At 38.8% G+C, this 19,136-nt stretch overlaps 1 protein-coding gene across 3 annotated transcripts in view; it reads left to right on the top strand.

Annotated features, from left to right (window-relative positions):
• The window catches only part of LOC105225270 (ecdysone-induced protein 74EF), a 168,453-nt gene that overhangs the window by 77,034 nt on the left and 72,283 nt on the right, over positions 1-19,136 (top strand). For all 3 annotated transcript variants that reach the window (XM_049458800.1, XM_049458799.1, XM_049458798.1), the window contains 3 exons: positions 12,021-12,775; positions 12,887-13,075; positions 13,198-13,666. In XM_049458800.1, coding sequence (XP_049314757.1) covers positions 12,689-12,775; positions 12,887-13,075; positions 13,198-13,666 — 745 coding nt within the window. In that variant the 5' untranslated portion in view covers positions 12,021-12,688. The remainder of the gene's footprint in view (positions 1-12,020; positions 12,776-12,886; positions 13,076-13,197; positions 13,667-19,136) is intronic.

Genomic DNA, 19,136 nt, shown 5'->3' with positions numbered 1-19,136 from the left:
TGTTCAAAGATAAGGCGAAATGAACCTTTTGTAGCAATGCCATCGCTATTGACATGCGCATTGGGGATTTTCAAGTGCAAGCTATGGTTCAAACGCGTCTGCCTTTGCTTTAGTTGTTATAGTATTAATATTTGCTGTGGCAACTCGCCTTGAGTGTCAAAATGTTAAAACAAACGGTATGAAATTCTAAAATTTGTAGCTAATAAAATAATATTAAATAATTTATGCAAAGCTGCTGCTGCTGAAAATCTATGAGAAAAGCCTTGAAGAGTAGCACTGAAGTTATTCTTAACATACTCTGCTGTTCGCTTTTCTACAATGTTTTATCGCTACAAACATACCTATGTATGTATGTAGACAAGTTTTCGTGTGTATCTTCTGTATGGGCCTGACTGCGGCTGAAAGGGAAATGTTTGATTTCGCTATTCAAACAGCCAACAACACACTCTTAGCTTTTCCCGATTCACTGCCATTTCACATTTTCCTTATTCACCATTGTTATGACAAGTTTTCCTTCGACAAGATTCGTTTTTCCAACCGAGCTGTAGTTTATTGTACGGCAGTAGAAAGATCGGTTCAAAGAAAATACATGCATCAAAACTGGAAATTGTGAATTTTCCAATAGCAAAATGACTAAACTGTATTACAACAGTTTGTAGGTAAAGCACACAAAAACACATACATATGTATATACATACATATATACATACACATAAACCTAAGTAAGTGCTTATGCACATACTTGGTTATGTTTGTCCAACGATTGAGTAACAAAACGAAAACTAGTTCCCGCCGGCAAATTGGCAACCAACTGCCAAACATAAACAGCGACAAGCAAAAACAACAAATTAGAAATGTGACCATAGTCGCGGTCGCCACTGCCATAACTTCGTGACAAATATTATTGCCAACCTTGACGAAATCAGTCTTTTCTGAACGGGGTTTCCCAGAGAAAGTTTTAGTTATAAGCCTTACCGTGATGAAAATGTCGTTGATAAAATATTTAACCGCATCGAAATTGTTCTTGTGTATAGCCAAGTTAAGTTATTGGTATTTGGAGCCTGAACAGAGTACATTAAGTTTGTCATGAAGTTTCTCACTCCCAAAAGGAAACGTCGGCGACTATATAAAAATATACATATGTAAACGATTCGATTAAGCCATGTATGTCTTTCTGTATATACGCGAACTAATCCCGCAGTTTTCAAGATATGGACCCGTTATTTTCTCACCAAGAAGGTGCTCATTTGTGGGAACCATTGATATTGGACCAGTTCTCGAAATATTTTTCATAAGCACTTTTTGGCAAGACCTTCAGCTCCTTCAGCGAATTTGGTTCTATCTCTACAATCGACTGAAAACAGATTCCAAGCAGCGGCAATTTCAGTTTGGGGAACAAGAAATAATCACACGAAGCCAAATATGGTGAACGCGGCGATTTATCTATGGTATTCATTGTGTTTTTTGCTTTAAATTCGGTCACAATCGTGGCAGCATGCGATGGTGCATTATCATCAAGTAAAATCCGTGAATTCTTTTTCTAGAATTCCGTCCGTTTTCCATGGATGTTCTCACGCAAAAACCTCAATACAATCAAATAGACCTCCTTATTAAGCGTCTGTTCCACCGGAATAAATTCATGATGCTCCAAACCACAAATATTGAAAAATACAATGAGCATTCCTTTGGTTTCTAAGCGGTTTTGGCATGGTTTTTTTGGTTTCGGCTCGTTTTTTTCCTTCCTTTCCGATGATGGTTGATTAGTTTGCAAGTTAAACTCATAAACCCACATCTCATCGGCAGTTGTAATGCTGCCCATGAATGTGGGTTCGGAATTTTCACGATCAAGCGTGTCCAAAGAGAGCAGCTTTATCGGGACGAGTCGAGCAAAAACGCATTTCATTCCCACCCATTAGTTGAACAGTTCGAAGGTAGTCCAGAACGAGGCTTGTCTTCAACGATCTCTCGACCGTTTTTGAAGGTTTTCTACCTTCCAATAGTTGAAAGAGTTCTTACTGAATACTATACGATCGGTATTGACGCAGTGAGATAGAACATCTTATGGGATGCTACTTCCTCCTCGCATGTTTCGCTTTGGTCAGATCAGACCAGCAAAACATTCATACCTTTGGACATCCAGGTGACATATCAGAAATAGAAATAAATAACCTAAGCAGTTTTGTGATAGATTCATGGCCGCTACCAGTTATCCAACTACAGAGGTTTTTTCCTATGACTTACAAAGGACGGTACATAACAGTCCAAGTGTGATCCCTCGTCTTATCAGCAATATAACCTAACTTTACCTAACCTATCTGCAAGAAAATAAGCCGTACATTTGCAGGAACTGCCGTTTACAGACAGTGGTCCATACGAACTGACGAGATTTCTTCACAAAGCTTGGCGCGTATAATTTCCCAAAACAATGATATAATCTCCGAACAAACTTTTCTATCGGAGGCCTATAGCATATGGCAGTTTTACGAACTGATCGTTCCAAATCAAATCTTTGTATGGAAAACTTTTGTCTTTTAAGAGAAATCTTCACGAAATTTTGCTTACATTGTTTTCAAAGATAACGGTACAATCTCCTAAGAAATTGCTCAGATCGAATTACTATATCATATAGCTGCATACAAACTGATCCATCATAGAACATTCCTTGTAAGAAAAACTTTTGTATTTGACGAGATACCTTGACGAAATTTGGCAAGAATTATTTTTCAAGCAAAAGGTACAATCTCCGGAGAATTTGTTCAGATCGAACTACTATATCATATAGCTGCTATACAAACTGATCGATCAAAGTAGTCCTTCTAAGAAAAACGTTTGTATTTGACAAGATATCTTGACGAGATTTTGCAGGAATTATTATTCAAGGGAAAAGTACAATCTCCGAAGAATTTGTTCAGATCGGGCTGCTATAGCATATAGCTCAATATAGTCTTGACTAGAAAGCAAGATAAAGATTTTTTTAAATTTTTTTATGTTATAAACAAATTCACCTGTAAACAGTATTATAGTATCGGTGGAGTCGAAGAACGCTTCTTTTTGTTGCTCACTGTCTCCAGCAACAAATGTTTGAAGAATGGGTGATTAAAAGCACAAAAATCGCCTTCTAAGGAAAGCTAGTTCGGCGAGTGCAAGTTTAATAGAACACATACATATACCAGCATATTCTGAATATTCAGTGGATCGCTTAGCAAGAAAATAATCATAAGGTTTGAAACTTTACTCCCAGACTCTGCTTGTAGGTTTATACGCACAAACAAATGCACTTACGTTGGTGTGAACAATTTGAGCGTCCTCTCTATGTTATTATTATTTAACTCCAAAAACTTTTTCCACAACAAAAAAAAAATTGTGTAATCGCCATAAATGTGGTATAAAATAGGTAATAAGTATTTCACAATATGTTGGCAACATTATCACATTGTCGGTGTGCAGCCCGTTGGCAGACAAACTGCAATGCAATGGAGAAGAAGACTGGTATTGCTTTATGCGCACATGTTGGTGTTGTTGCATTTTCAACTGCAACTGATTAGTGTCGCAATGTGTGCTGCATATTGCATGTATGCATCATACATACATATATATGTTTGTATGTATGGGTTTGCGCTGCGCTGGTGGCAGTGGCATTAGATACTTGCTAGACAACTACTACTACGCTTCACTGGTAGTCAGTCGTTCCATTATTACTGCAGCGCATGCGCTTTGGGTGTAGAAAAACCACTCAGCCCCACCCGCCGCCATAGCCCGCATGGCTCAACGCTCATCGCTCATACAATATGCAGCTGGTCGCCGAAAGTAGTTGCACATTTCGCTTTTCGCTATCGTCGGCCTCATGCACGCCACCACCACCGCCGCCGCCGCCGCCAGCACCATCACCTTCGCCTTCGCGTTTGCCACCGCCAGCGAGTCGTCGTTGTTGTCGTCATCGTCGTGGTCGTCGGGTGCGCTGCATATTGTTGCACATCGCCAACAACAAGTTTGCCACAATGTGCAAAAATAAACACAGCCGACGCTTGCTCGTTCGATTGGCATTGCTGTTCGTGTATTATTGCTGTTGTTGTTATTTCTAATGCTAGTAATATTTGTTTGGCGTTTTTGTTGTTCACTCTTTCTTTTTGCATATCCATGTGCTGTCACTGTATGAATGTGTTGCGTGTATGTGTGCGTGTGTGTGTATGTTGCTTTTGCATTTTGCTTTTCTTTGTTGCGCTTTATTGTTATTGTTGCAGCGCTGTTGTTCCTAATGCAATTTAGCTATGACTATGCATGCTGAGTGGTGTGCAATTGCCTAGCCTACAACAGCAACAACAACAACAGCAGCAACAACAACTCGCCAGGCAACTCACTCTCGGCTCGCTTCGTTTCGGCTGAGCTCAGCTCAGCTCAGCGCACCAACTCACGTAGTTCAATGTTAACGAACTGCAGCAACAAACCGACTTTCACTTATAATGAATTTGGCTCAGCCGCATTCGCCTGTGCAATGGCTCCGTTGCATTATTGCAATGACCCCCCCTCTCGGCCCGTACTCGCTTCCTCCACATACACGAGTACGTGGAGCGTACGACCGGAGTGCCTCGCATTAACTTGCATTGTATGTTGCCGACTAAGCGACTAAGTGGAGTTAGCAATAGAAATAGCAGCGGCGACGGCAGCAGCAGCAGCAGCCGCAGCAACAACAGCAGCACACCAGTAATAGCAACAACAATAATAAACATATCGCAACTGGTTGTTTTTATTTTCCATAGTTCAATAACATGTTATGTAAAGTGTTTTCCTCGGTTTATCTGGTTTTTGATGTTGCAGTTGAGGTTTTTCTTTCAACGACGCTGCGCTTCGCTGTCGGCAACATTTTGCGGCAGTGGCAAGGCTGTTCATTGCTTGTTGGTGTGAACAATCGTTCATACACACACACATGCATACATACAGCTGTGTGTTTTCGTCTGTGTTAGCGCGCTGCATTGCGCGCTACTCGGTTTTATGGCATGTAATCTATGCAGGGCAGTTGTAATTTCATTTCGGAGTTATTGAACTCTAAGATTCCGGAAGAAAGGGGCTTCGAATTACACTGGTCGACACAACTCAATTTTTTTTCCATTTTGTTGCTTTATACCACTTTTTTTCGATTATTTTTATTTCTCTCGTTTTCTCATTGCTAGATATCTGCATAATTTTTGTTGCTTTTTGAATGCACAGTTATTTATTTGTAATTTCCACGAGTTCGCAAACAAAGCTTCGCATCCTAATCAATCATTACCGCTTCTCATCAAGCTGGGTTAACGCTATTGTTGGCACTTTTTGCATTGCTACGTTCATCTGCACAGGTTGACGCCAGCGAGCCCGCACGTAATTTGCCCGGGAGGGTGCGCACCGAGGACCGAGGAAGGGTGCGATTTTAACTAGGTTTTATAGAAATGAGTTTGATTTATTTTTTCATGAGCATAACTGTATTTGCCTTTATTTTGACTAATAATAGTTACATACATACATACTAGCACATATGTATGTACGTACATAAATTCGCACATGAATGTATGTATGTATATGTGCTCTAACGTCACGTATTAACACTTTCGTTGAGAATTCCCAAGCATTAATTTAATTATGAATTTACGAGGCGCAATGACTAAACACGCTTACATACACACACACATACGTACCTACATATATTGGTGGTTTCGTTCCCTCGCAGCAGCTAATTACTTAACTGTGAAATATGATTATGCCCGCATTTGCATTTTAATAATTTCAATTATTATGATTGTTGTAAATACAAGTATAAGTTGTTCATGCGGACAAACGGCAATTGTTTTCATTGTTTTCTAATGCCTTACAAGGAAGCTGCCCAACTGATGTTAAAATGCTCACAAACAACTTTCGTATGCAAAAACATTTCATTTGGTTAGATCTGTTTATGCACCTATCAGAGATCCTTTAACGAAAAGTGTATTCTAAACAAAACGAACATTAACGTCAGTTATACCGAAGTCCGCTTCACATATACAAAAGACTCCATACAAGCACCGTATTTTGACCGATTAGTTCGTATAGCAGCTATTTAGTATACAAGTACTATAGTAGCCTGATATTGTAGCTTTAGGATGTTGTAGCCTTGCCTTGGGCAGCAATCCGTGGTAAATTTTATGAAAATATCTTACAAGAACTTGATTCTGATCGTTCCTAGTGTGGCAGCTGTGTACTACTGTGATCAAATTGAAAGGTGAATTTTGTCCATTTCAACTCTTTGAAAGTAATCCCCTCCCGCTGCAATACATTTACGCTAACGAATTTTCCAGTCATCATAGCACTTGGAAAAATCCTCCGTCGTGATGGCCATCAGAGCCTTTTTTAATTCAGCCTTTATATCCTCAATTGGGTCAAAACGGTGTCTTCGGAGTGGTCATGTGAATTGGCTGAATAGACAGAAATTACACGAAGGTAAATCAGGCAAATGCGGTGGTTGCGGCACGTTGTTAGTTGAAAATGTGGCGAAATGATCACGAATAACCAATGCAGTATGAGATGGTGCAGTATGCACTTCTTTGTTCAATAAATTCAGACATATCAAAGAATTCACTTTTAGACACAAAACGACGCCTATATGAAATTCTAATGGATATTTTGACGTGAAATTTAGCATAGATATCACTAACAGTACTACCAACTTATAGAGAACAAAAATTGACCGGTTCAAAAACCAAGCGAAGTATAAATTAAAATTCACCTTTCAATTTGATCACAGCAGTATATACTTACTTTAGTGATCCGATATCAGCGGCACCGACAATTGAACAGCTTTTTGGGAGAAAATGATGTGTATAAAGTTTCAAATCTTTATCTCAAAAACTGAGGGACAAGTTCTCGTATATACAAACGGTCATGGTAAAATCATCTCTGTTGATCATCATATACGAGTATACCTACATATATTTCATAGTGTGTCAGACATTTTCTTCCATGAATTACAAACTTTGTTATTCATTCTTCAAATGTGAATGGGTCTCACAATCATAACTAAAAGGTCGATCTATTCCGAGGATCCCTACTTTTTTAAAGAAAAAAACACAGAAACTTCAAATTTAAGGGCGAATGTTTATTATTATCCGAAAAAACATTCTTTGGAAATTATTTTTTGAAGATTATCTCTTTCAAATGTTGGCCACGGCTACGTCTCAGATAGTCCATCCGTTGAGTCCAATTTTCTATGAATCGTTTGAGCATTTCGACTGGTAACTGATGAATGACACGCGTGATGTTTTGCACCAAGGCCCGAATCGAAGCGGGATTGCACGCATAGACACATATACACAGAGAAAAAAGTCTAAGTGTCTTGCTTGGTGGCCAATAGACCAGCCCAAAGCGTGGAATTACACTGCAATTACTACACACAGTAGTGTTCTTTCAATAAATCTATTGATTAATGTAATGTGTAGGAAGTGATGCCGTCTTGTTGAAACCAAATGTCGCTGAGATCACGAACTTTAATTTCAGACATCAAATACTTGGTTATCATAGCACGATAACAGTCGCCATTGATGCTATGATTCTCATTGGCATCATTTTTGTAGAAATATGAATCAATGTTTCCACCGGTACACAAACCACACCAAACCGTTGTATTTTCTGCATAAAATGACAGCTCTTGAATCTTTTCAGGTTGCTCTTCGTTAAAATTGTGACAATTTTACTTGTTTTCTTACCCATTGAGCCAGAAATGGGTCTCATCGCTGAACAAAATTTGGCTCCAAAACGTCGGATCTTCTTGAAACTTCTCAAGAGCCCATAGAGCTAAGCGTTGTCGTTTGAGAAAGTCGAGCGGCTTCAGTTCTTGCGCAATCTGTATTTTGTACGCTTTCAATTTAAGATCTCGACGAAAAATTAGTTAAATTACCAAAAAACTTAAAAAGAAAACGCATTAATTATATGAGTTCTTACAAGCTTTGATTAGGAACTAAACAAATCTACGGGCACGTTATTGTGAGCTAACAACCAAGATCAAACCTAAAAGCTCCGAATATACCGTCAGCAGTAACTCGACGGTTTTTAGCCCTAATAAGTCTTCTTCCAAAACCTGCTGGTATTATTTGGATACACAACTTCCTCGAATCTTTAATCACATTCACAGTTTCCCGGTTATGAGAAAATTCAGCAATATACTATGTCTACTGATTGTGTTGTTTTACTTTTTTAAATTTACTTAACCACAATCTGCTTATAGGTTAGGTTGGGTTAGATGGCTGATCTAGAAAAATCTCAGGTGGACTGCTTTATGTAGTCCCTTGTGAAGCCATAAACTTCGAACTTATAAATTAGCTTAGTAGCCAATACAAATTTACAAAGGCATTTAATTTTAATTCCCGCCAGTTCGGTGGTATGTTTGAAGGTATGCGCACCCAAGTGTTTAAGCCTTGATTTCCCAAACGCGGGACAGTCAAGAAGGAAGTGTTGTGTTGTTTCCACCTCGCTTTTTTTCATACAGCTTCTGCATATGGCGTCTGATAAGACTGCTAGCCTTACAGCATTGACGCCAATAGTGCAACGTCCTGTTAAAACCCTCACAACAAGGCAGAGGCAAGTTTTACTGAGGGCAAAGAGATCACTGGATCTCTAACGATCGATGTAGGGTCAAAAGGATTTTGCGACAGCGCATTTACCGATGGTGGCCTTACGCAATCTACTGATAACGGTTCTATTGTGTTTTCTTGCTGATGAGCTAGCTTTACAATTGCCTGCGATTCCGCTGTGGCTTGGCACCCAGTCCACTATTATCACGAAGAGACTCGATGCTATTATATTTCACTGCATGTGTCAGTTGCAGATGGTTGTCTCCCATTTGTGGCAGCGGTGCCACCGGGACCTTATATCTTCTAGTCAGGAGATTTTATTTTGTTTGATGGCATTATTATAGAATATGTTGACTTGAAGTCACGAAAATTTCAAAAAAAAAAAAAATAATTAACTTCCAAAGTTATAGTTGTTTGTGTTGACCCAGTTCCAAAAAAGGTACTTGCGGTGACAACCATAAGTCCTTGGATATTAATCTAAAATCAATCGGACAAAAAGAAAAATAGTTTTTTAAATAGATAATCCTGGGCCTGATAGAAGGATTTTTAGTTTTTTCAAAAATTAACAAAATGGCGGCCTCAGGAAATTTTTTCTAAATTTTGAAAAAAAATTAACAGTTAATTGATCTTAAAAAATCGAAATTTTTGAAAATAAAAAAAACTTAACGAAAATGCAAAAAAAAATAATTTTTTGAAAATTCTGACTACCCCTAACCCTTAAGCTTTGAGCCATACGTAAAAACCTCACTTGCCATTTCCTCCCAATGCCATAAATATATTCTCGCCTCCGTTGAAGTTATGGGCAGAGAGGATAGCCTATGAGGATATGATAACAGCTACATACTTGTTTATCTGAAATTTCTCTGCTATGAGCTTCAGACTCTGTATTAATAATTCCACAGTCATCGGTATCCGCCAACTAGGAAAAGGAGTACAGACAGGCCCACGTTTTTGTCGATGATACCAAAATTCTAACAGTTAGCAGCCACAAAATTGTGGGACGAATATAAAAATAGAGAGCCACAAAGATATCCTCAAATCGTTAGCCCATAATACTTGGGGTAAAGATAAAAATTATATTTATTGCATATAAGGCAATCAGCTGATCTCTTCTAAACTCCAAGCAGTTTTTGCTGTAATTCTTTCACTAAAAGCATCAAGAGGTCATTCTTACAGTATGTACGTGATATACAAGATTTAAACACCAGTGGTTTATGAGCTTGAGATTTAATGCAATGCCAAATTTATCGAAGGAGTCTTATGACCAGTTCCGGCAACTTCCATGTCTACCATATGGTCAGCATACAGTTCAGGCAGAAGTCAATATTAAACACATTGGTAATTCATATAAAGTTAAGATGTTTGTAATATTTCGAGGCATTTGCAAAACTTTCGAGGCAAAATTTTCTTTTCCACACATTTCAGTTTTTGCCTTAAAAATTCAACAAAAATATTTATATTTTTTGTATATGAGTAATATGGAGATTTGTAATTTATCCGCACTGAGAACCGATTGCTTATGAATCAAATTTACATCCCTGTGCTGTATTGGTTACTACCGTGAATACACTTATAGTAGCTGCTAGGCAACCGTATACACAGGCAACTGAGTAGCCAGTCGTGGTTTATCACCTATTACTATCAACCCTTGTTATAATATACAGAAACGTCAAAGTAAAGTAACTGGCCGAAGAATTTTTGTAAATTGTAAGTTGGAGTGTTTTTTCCGGATAGGGATCGCATTGCCTCGCTCTCGCCAGGAAGTCTACTAGACTTCATTAATGGGCTGGGTTTAGACGAGTCAATGTGAGTAAGGAGAGGGCACAATAGACCAAAGGCCGCAGTGCATTCCTCATTACCATTCATTCATTCATTCATTCAAGCAAAGCTGTAAGTCTGACAGCAAAATATTAAGTAGCACAATAATTGGTAAAGAAATTATCTTCTACTTTTGTATATATATTATGTAGGTATGCATAACCTTAAAATGTATGGGAAAAATCCATTTTCCATTTTTGGTGTCCCAAACACACCGTATTTTTTATTTAAAATATTAATAAGCCAACCTTACTTCGACTTAAAATCGAAAAAATAACTAATTTTCTGCGGAAGATATTGGATATTATTTTTTCTCACGATAAAATTAAAGCATTCTTTAAAAAGTCAGTAAGATTTATGTATTTGAAATACTTTCTGTTGACATAAAAAGGCAAAACAAAAAAAAACATTAACTTCGGCTGCTCCAAAGCTAATATACCCTTCACAGGTGCATTTCTTTTAGTAACTAAGTGTTCAGTTTATATGGAAGCTATGTACATATATACTGTAGTAATCCGATATGAACAATTTCTTCAGAGATTACATTGTTGCCTTATTCCATACCAAATTTCATGAATATATCCTGTCAAATGTGAAAGTTTTCCATACAAGAACTTGATTCCGATGATTCAGTTTGTATGGCAGCTATATGTTATAGTGGTCCGATATCGGCAGTTCCGACAAATGAGCAGCTTCTTGAAGAGAAAATGACGTTGGCAAAATTTCAAAACGATATCTTAAAAACTGAGGGACTAGTTCGTATATATACAGACAGACGAACATGGCTAAATCGACTCAGCTCAACATACTGATCATTTATATATATACTTTATAGGGTCTCCGACGCTTCCTTCTGGGTGTTACGAACTTCGTGACAAACTTAATATACCCTGTTCAAGGTATAAAAATCCCCAATAAACAATTCAAAGCTACTTTTTAATTTCATCTACATTTCATTTCGTAGTTGGAGCTGTTTGACTCGTAGTTTGGCCGAAAACCGAGATAAACCGTTTTTTACCCTTAAACACTCAATTACCCGCTTTCCCTTCTTCTTCCCGAGCTCATAACCCTCGTAAATTATTTTTCCGTTAATTTTAATTATTTTATCTCTCGTTTCTCCAATGGGTGTCATCCATCTACGATTTTGTTGTTTTATATTCAAAAATTATCTACGCTAAGCAGTTACTACTTATTTAATACATACCAAATTTGTTGTTAATTTGAATTTGAAATCTACAGTATGAACAGATCGTATAAACAATGTTACTGCAAGCAGTACTAGAGCGCTATCTAGCGGAATATTGTGTACTTCCCTTTCACTTGCCAATATGCGCGTCTGGCGCCATCTATCGACTAAACTTGATCAAAATGGAAAAAATAATTGTCATTTACATTCAGTGATCCATTTAAATGGACTATGTATGGACGTAAAATTTAATTTATAATAAATACGAATCAGGCGGTATTTCAAGCAGATTTTCAAGCTTACCTTAGAGGACGTCATAAGAATGTTATGTATCAAATTTGTAACAAAACTTTCAATCCCATTTTCATTTCAAGCATTATTACAAAGTTTTATTCTCCTATATTCAATCACACTAATTTTTTCTTCAATATTTCCTTTTTCAGACAAACCGACGTTTCGCTATCACCAATCACTGTTTGGAAGCCCTGTTCTTATAAACATTCGGTAAATTTAAGTATTTGCAAAAAAAGAAAAAAATCAAAAACAAAAATTATAGAAACTCCAAAGCCGTGATATTAGATATTTTCGATTTTTACTATAACATATATATACACCGTATACAATTTATCGGAAACTATATTCGTCCAAAATTTTTAATAGTTATACATTATACACTGCGAAATTACGGACTATTTGTACAAAGAAAATATTAAATTAAGAACGTAATTTAGTGATTAGCCTGATATATAATATAAATTCCGTCGTAAGTAAAGTGCCTCCAATTTCTACAAAAGAAAAACAAATAAAAATTAAAAAATAAAATAAAGAAAAACTAGTTAAACATAAACTAAGAACTGTTAATATAATAATTAAGTGCTTTAGTGAACACAGAGAGAAAAGATAAAAGTAAAATAAAGTAACCTTAAAGTGCAATAACGTAAAGTAATTTATCGCAGACACGAACCGTCACTGCCTTACCAGCCGAATCGGTAGAAAAATTACTGTGCAGCGCAGCGCTCTTTTACCGACTGACAGAATACTTTTCACGAGCGTGGCACACAAACACACGCTGGCACTGGCGGAAGTTTGCAGTGGCTCTGCCTTATCGGCGATGCCATTTATCGATGACGCACTACTCTGGTGTCCGGATAATGATGGCCGTATGGTTGGTGGCTTAGATATCGCTCCATGCATGCAAGTGCGTATACTACGCCTCAAAGTAGGCTATACATATACTATACATTTGGATTGTAGATAACAGTGTTCAATTGATAAAATTAACGAGCTTTCTTTTTCTTACTTCGCTTAGGAGGAAGCCGCCACTGGCAACAACAATGAGAATGGCAACGAATCAACACAACTCGATGAACGCAACACGGAGCTCAACTCACTTGAACCGCTCTGCACTGAGTCTTCCGATGAACTATTCCGCCAATTGTCTGAAAGCAATTTCGAAATCGAGAGCTTACTGTCGGATCTGGCCACAGTTGAGGTTAAAGTAAATAGCAATTTTATTGAATTGAATTTGAAATTAGTCTAACGTGTCAAATTACACATACCCCGTATCCCTCTTTTTTATTTCAAAATACTTCTTCCTTTCTTTGCAATATTCTATTGAAGGAGGAAAACAACAACAGCATTGGCGAACAAGTAGTGGCCGATAGCTTCGTATCGTCGTTGGAGGCCTCAGCTGTTGTAGCCAATGGTGTACTTAGCCCTGCTTGCGCTAATACAAATGGTTCGGCGGGTGGTGGTGATGTGGGCATAACGATAGAGGGTGCTGCCGAGTCCACTTTATTAGCGTTAACTTCACACTGCGAATCGCTCACTGCGAAACCGTTAAGCCAAAGTCAAAAACCAACAGCGAATGCGCATATTGGGCGCCGGGAGGACCTAAGAGGCAGTAATGCTTATGTGAGTAGCAGCAGCAGCAGCAGCAGCAATGAGAATGTGACGCATGCGCATGAGGCGAATGCGCGACGCTTTTTAATTGCATCCAATCCGTTGCTTGCTGAAAAGTTACTGGCCAAAAGCATCATCAACACAGACAATAACAACAGTGCGCCGCTGAAAACGACGGAATTCGATGGTAAGTGCAAGAATTCTTTTTAATGAGTTTCTGAAAATGATTGAAAGCGATTACGATTAGACGGCAATAAGGCTAAAGCTGAAATTAGTGAACAAGAAGCTCTGGTTTCAATCGTGCCCAAACCATAGAGCTCAATTCGGTTACCGCTTCGTCAAAAAAAAAAAAAACCATAAAGATGATCTGATTTTAGTCAGTTTTAAAAAAAGTTTTAACTTTCATATAGTACGTTTAGTACCGCAGGAATGCTTAATTTAAGACTGTCATGTTAGAGGGCTGTTTCTGTTGGAATGCTAAAACCGAACATGATAGTAAAACTTTCCTAACACGTGGGTTTTTTTTGTGATGCAGTCAAGGGGTTATGGCCGAGTTTGGTCTTTGTTCATCGAGAAAGGACTTTATCTCTCAATTTTCTACTCAGTCTGATATAGCACCTGTTGGCAAGAGTTATTCTGCGTTATATTTTGAGGCTGCCATTGTTTTTGGTATTAACGCTGGTTCTAAGATAGACAAAATTATCTAAGACGTCGAAGTAATGACTGTCAACAGTGACGTGAGAGTCAAGTCGTGGATACGACGACTGTTTGTTTGATAACAGGAGATATTTCGTCTTGCCCTCGTTGCGCTTCAATTTCTTATCCAGTCTGGAGAAGCACACCCAGGTCACAGTCAACTGATGTTATCCTTCGTATAATTTCCTTTTATACCCTGAACAGAGTATTCAAGCTTCCTTACTGTTGTAGTTTCTTTCATATATGTAGTAGATAAGATAGTAGTAGATTTACTGCCTGGGAGTGCAGCCTTCTTCAGAAAAGTAACCATGTTCTTAATACTTACACTTAGCAGGGCGATACTAGCCTTGTGCTCATTAACAGTGTGGCTGGTCAAAGCGTGTCGAACCTCGCTATCAATAGCATTGAGTGTCCTTGTGAAAAGACTGATATAGGTGCTAGGTCACAGCAGAATCGCAGGAAACTGTAATGCTGATAAGCTAGCAAGAGAAGGAACTCTAAAGCCGTTATCGATAGAATGGAAGCGGATCAGTGCTGAATAGTTAGGCCTCGCAGAAGCTACAGCTATCGGTACATGCGCTGTTACAAAAGACTTTTGGCCCAAGATCGATAGCAAGAGATCTAGTGATCTTTTTGCCCTCAGTAAGGCTAGTCTGTCCCTGTTTTCGGGGCTTTTCACAGGCCATTGCCTTGTTTGCGTCCACTCAGCAAGGCTGGGAATCCTACCTGACGACATCTGCAGAAACTGTATGGAAGAAGGCGAGGTGGTAACAACTCAACACTTCACTCTTGTCTGTCCCGCTACCTTCAGCGGCGGAAATAGGCATTAAACGTCTATGTAAAGTTGTATTGGCTAATTTATTGCTTTATGAGTTCGAACACAGGAGTTCTTCTTTTCTATGGCCTAACGAAGGACTACATATAGTATAGTTCACGTGGGATCTTTGATCAGTCATCTGACGTAACCTCACCAATTGTAAGAAAGTATAGTTGTAAGGTTTATTCTACTTCAGTTGAGTTAGTATTTTGTAATCTAACATCTATTTATTGCGGATCTAATCAAAGCTTTTTTATTAGAACAAGTTGTGTTGGGCTTAATAAACTTTCGACTACAAATCACTCATACGCACTCGTGCTTCAGCAAAAATTAGCATACAGTGCACTTTAACACTAATAAAGCTAATAGAATCAAAATGTGTATTTTGGTTCCAAAATGGTTATATATTGGTTATGTATAGGTTTTATATTGGTTATCTATTGGTTATGTATTGGTTATCTATTGGTTATATCTGAGCGGAAGCTATAAATTTTATACTACACATATGTACAATGTTGTAGTGAATCGTAAGCGATAAAAAACTGAATTTCGAATTTTTGATGACTTGTTGTTTTGCATTCTAAGTGACGGCATATAATAATAGTTTGTGCTGAAATTGTAGTAAAGAAGGAAAATGTCTGCAGAAAAGTCAAATTTCAATGTAAATCACAGAGTTTGGAACAATGTTATGAGTAAACCTTAAAAAATAATAACTCAACTAGCGCAAAAAAAAAAAAATTGTAACTGTTAAAATTGGTGACAGGTTTGTTTTTGGTATTTGCCGAAGTCTGCTATACTATTTTGCTATTTTCGCTGCTTTTACCGATTCCTAGTTTCAGGCTTGTATATGCATGCATATATACGCGCTGCTGACCTTGAATAAAATCTGAGTTTGTTAAACCATAGCCAGACGTAAGTTCATGAAACTCTGTCTGGGGTACCACTTTACCACACCGTTTTCGGCATTTCCTTTTCCTAAAGCAAATGCCACATATATATACGAAAGTGTATTTGTAGATGAGAGCAATTTTAGCGAGCCTGGAAACCCAACACAACAAAAGTATTTTAATGCAGTTAGCACATATGCACGTACATAAGACAGACCTAGGGACATGATATGGTTTTTGGTGTGCAGCAGCGGTGTGTGTCAGCAAGCGGAAAAAGATCTCACTACCTTGAAACTGCAGAGAACGGCACATTATATATAAATGCGCTAAGCGTTACAGACATGGCGGATGACGAGGCCGACGTTGAAGAAGAAGAAGCAGACGTCACAGCGCCTACTGCGAACCACACTGACTGTCGCCGAGAAGGCAACAATCCAGACACGTCAAAGAACAAATAAGACGGCGGTGACGACTAGCGACAAACCGAGACACACCAGACAACAAATTCGTGCGGAGCACAGCACATAAATATATGTACATACATACCTACATATGTATGTATGCGCGTCAGTGGCAGACGTGCTTAGTTTAGCGTCTTGCAGTCAACGCACGTCCGTTTTATTTTGGTGGGTTTTGGTGGCTCATGCGTACCTTTTGCCAACATCCTTATAGACTTGAAAATCAAAAAAAAAAATTGTGCTTGATGGCTGACGCGGTGGACGGCGGGCTGGGCGGTCGCTTTCTATTGATGTCTACTCGGATATTTGTCTGCGAGTGCTAACAATGTCAGGTCAATAAATTCTCAGCTTGAGCATGAACGTTCAAGGTCAAAAGGATATTGCCTCTTTCCGTGTATGGTCTCGACCGAACCGCCAGACGGGTGTGCAACTTTTCGCCACCAACGAACGCAAATGTATAATGCAACAAAATGAGCGAAAATTCGAGAGCAGCAACAAACAACAACCGTTATATTACCCAGTTGTGAATAAAATGTTATTTTCCGCACTCATTTCACTTTCACTCGCTTCTACTTGCATAGACTTTTTCGCTTGAATCACACATAAAAAGTGGGTCCATCGTGGGGTGCGTGTTCGTTAGTGAAAATGGGCCGTCTGCGCTCTTTTGATTGGCAGCGAAAATTGCTTGTTGTCTGTTGTTTGTTGCCGAAATGAGTTCACTGAAACAAGCTGCTTCGTGGCGGGGAAGTGGGTATGACTTCTTGGGGGGGCCGAACAGGCAGTGATGATGAATTTCATGGCAGCATTTTGTTCAGCGATTTGGCTGCTGCCTCAGCTGCCATCCTGGTAGGTGGTGCGCAGTGCAGCTGTGTCGTCTGAGGCTGCGTCTCGGTTTGCGCCTAACCACTTTACAAGACCCAGCAGACCCTCTTCTGCTATACGCCTATGATTTCGCAGTCGTTCTCCTGCCTTTTTGCGTATACATAACTGTGTGTTGGTTTGCACGGGGTACCCTACCTAATCACCCACATTTACGACGTCTTTTTCAATGTGTGCGTGTCTGTCGGTGTGTCTTTTTATGATTTGGTGTGCGTGCCGCCAACCCTGGTGTGGGTGTGTCAGACGGCAGAACCTAAAAATGAAATTGTGTCCTTTTTATATACTTAGACACGACGACGATGACGCGATGACGCGACGACGCTTGTCGGTTTGTCGTTATTGTGGGCCGTTTACCCGATGTGCGTATACCACCCCCGCGCTGCCACAAATAACCACCGTTTGTTATATGCCGTTATGTAGTATGTGCGCGTGTAAACGTCTGTCTGAGCTACGTTTTGTTCGAATTTTCGGGCGGTTGTTTAAGTATAGGATTTTCTGCGTAAAATAAAAATGAGGAATCATTGGGCGACTGCCTTGGAGTTTTCCGTAGGCAAGGCGTCGCTTAACCTTGAACTTGAAATTTAGTATTTGAGTCAACAAAACACAAAAACAACACACACAAGTGCCGTGCAAGTGTGTGCTTAGATATACATATACACAGACTTTCACATTTACATGTGTTTGGGGTGTAAGTGCTCAGACTGTCGTATAACTGTTTGTACGTGTAAATTGTACTTGTGCTAACAAATCGATGTCTGTGCTTTTCGAACGCCGCGCATGCTGGCGTACATTGGCACCAGCTGGGCGGTGGCCGACAAATTTGGCCTAGTCGGAGTAGGGTTGATGTTGCTGAACCTTTGAGCCTTCATAATATGTAAATTGTAAAGCAAACCTAATAGTATGCACACAAGGAAGATTTTCTGTATTGAGCATTGATTTGAGTTTGAGTTAAAGGCATTCGTTTTTACTGCGGTAATATTTTAAAATAAATGATCCTTGTTTGTTTAATAGACTTCTGTACTTTACCCATATATGTAAGCATGTAGGTATATATTTATAGATATATGTACATATGTAGCTTTGCAAAGGGTTATCAGTTGTTTAGAATATTGTCTCGTATATTTATAATTAGCGTAGACAACTATACTCAGTCGAGTTTCAAACAATCCAGTTACCCTATTCCGTAGAGCTTTTAAACTTGCCATAGCGTCACATAATTTTTTATAAATTATGGATCAAAGCCACGATAAAATCCCCCAGCTGACTGATCCAAAACAATGCCTTGTATATGAACAATTTTTATTTGACAATAAAATTTCATGAAATTTCTCCGAAGAAATTGTTGAGATCGGATCACAAGGCATTTAGCTGTAGTAACATTTAAAATTTTTTCTCTTTGTTACCAATTCAAAGGAATTGTTCTTAAAAATTTTCACTGCAAACAACAAATAACGGGTTTTCCAATAAGAGCGCTACAAAAGTCATGTGAAAGTACATTATGTATGGAACTCGATTTATTTTACATGGCCACCACGGGCACGCTTGCCGAAGTCCAGATGCTGAACCCAATTTTAGACGGTTTTAAATTTTTCGGCCCATACTGCTGCAATTTCACGTTCGATATTCGTATGAAGTTCATAAATCGTCGCTAGCTTGTTGGCCCACAGGAAATAGTGTAATGGCGTCAAATCGTACGAGGCGGCCATTTGACTGGGCTATTCCGTAAGATAACACGTTCATCTTTACTTGTTTTTCAATAAATCGATTGTGACATTCACTATGTGGCTTGTGGCACCGTCCTGCTGGAGCCAGATATTGTTTAAATCCATATCATCCAATTCAGGCCAAAAATATTCGGTTAAATATGCCGATCTTGATCAACACGGAAGAAGTACGGCCCAATAACGCCGCCGTCTCATA

The sequence above is a fragment of the Bactrocera dorsalis genome, chromosome 5 (genome assembly GCF_023373825.1).
Source record: "Bactrocera dorsalis isolate Fly_Bdor chromosome 5, ASM2337382v1, whole genome shotgun sequence".
Taxonomy (NCBI): Eukaryota; Metazoa; Arthropoda; class Insecta; order Diptera; family Tephritidae; genus Bactrocera; species Bactrocera dorsalis.
The sequence above is the reverse complement of the archived record's forward strand: the minus strand, read 5'-3'. Positions and strand labels throughout refer to the sequence as shown.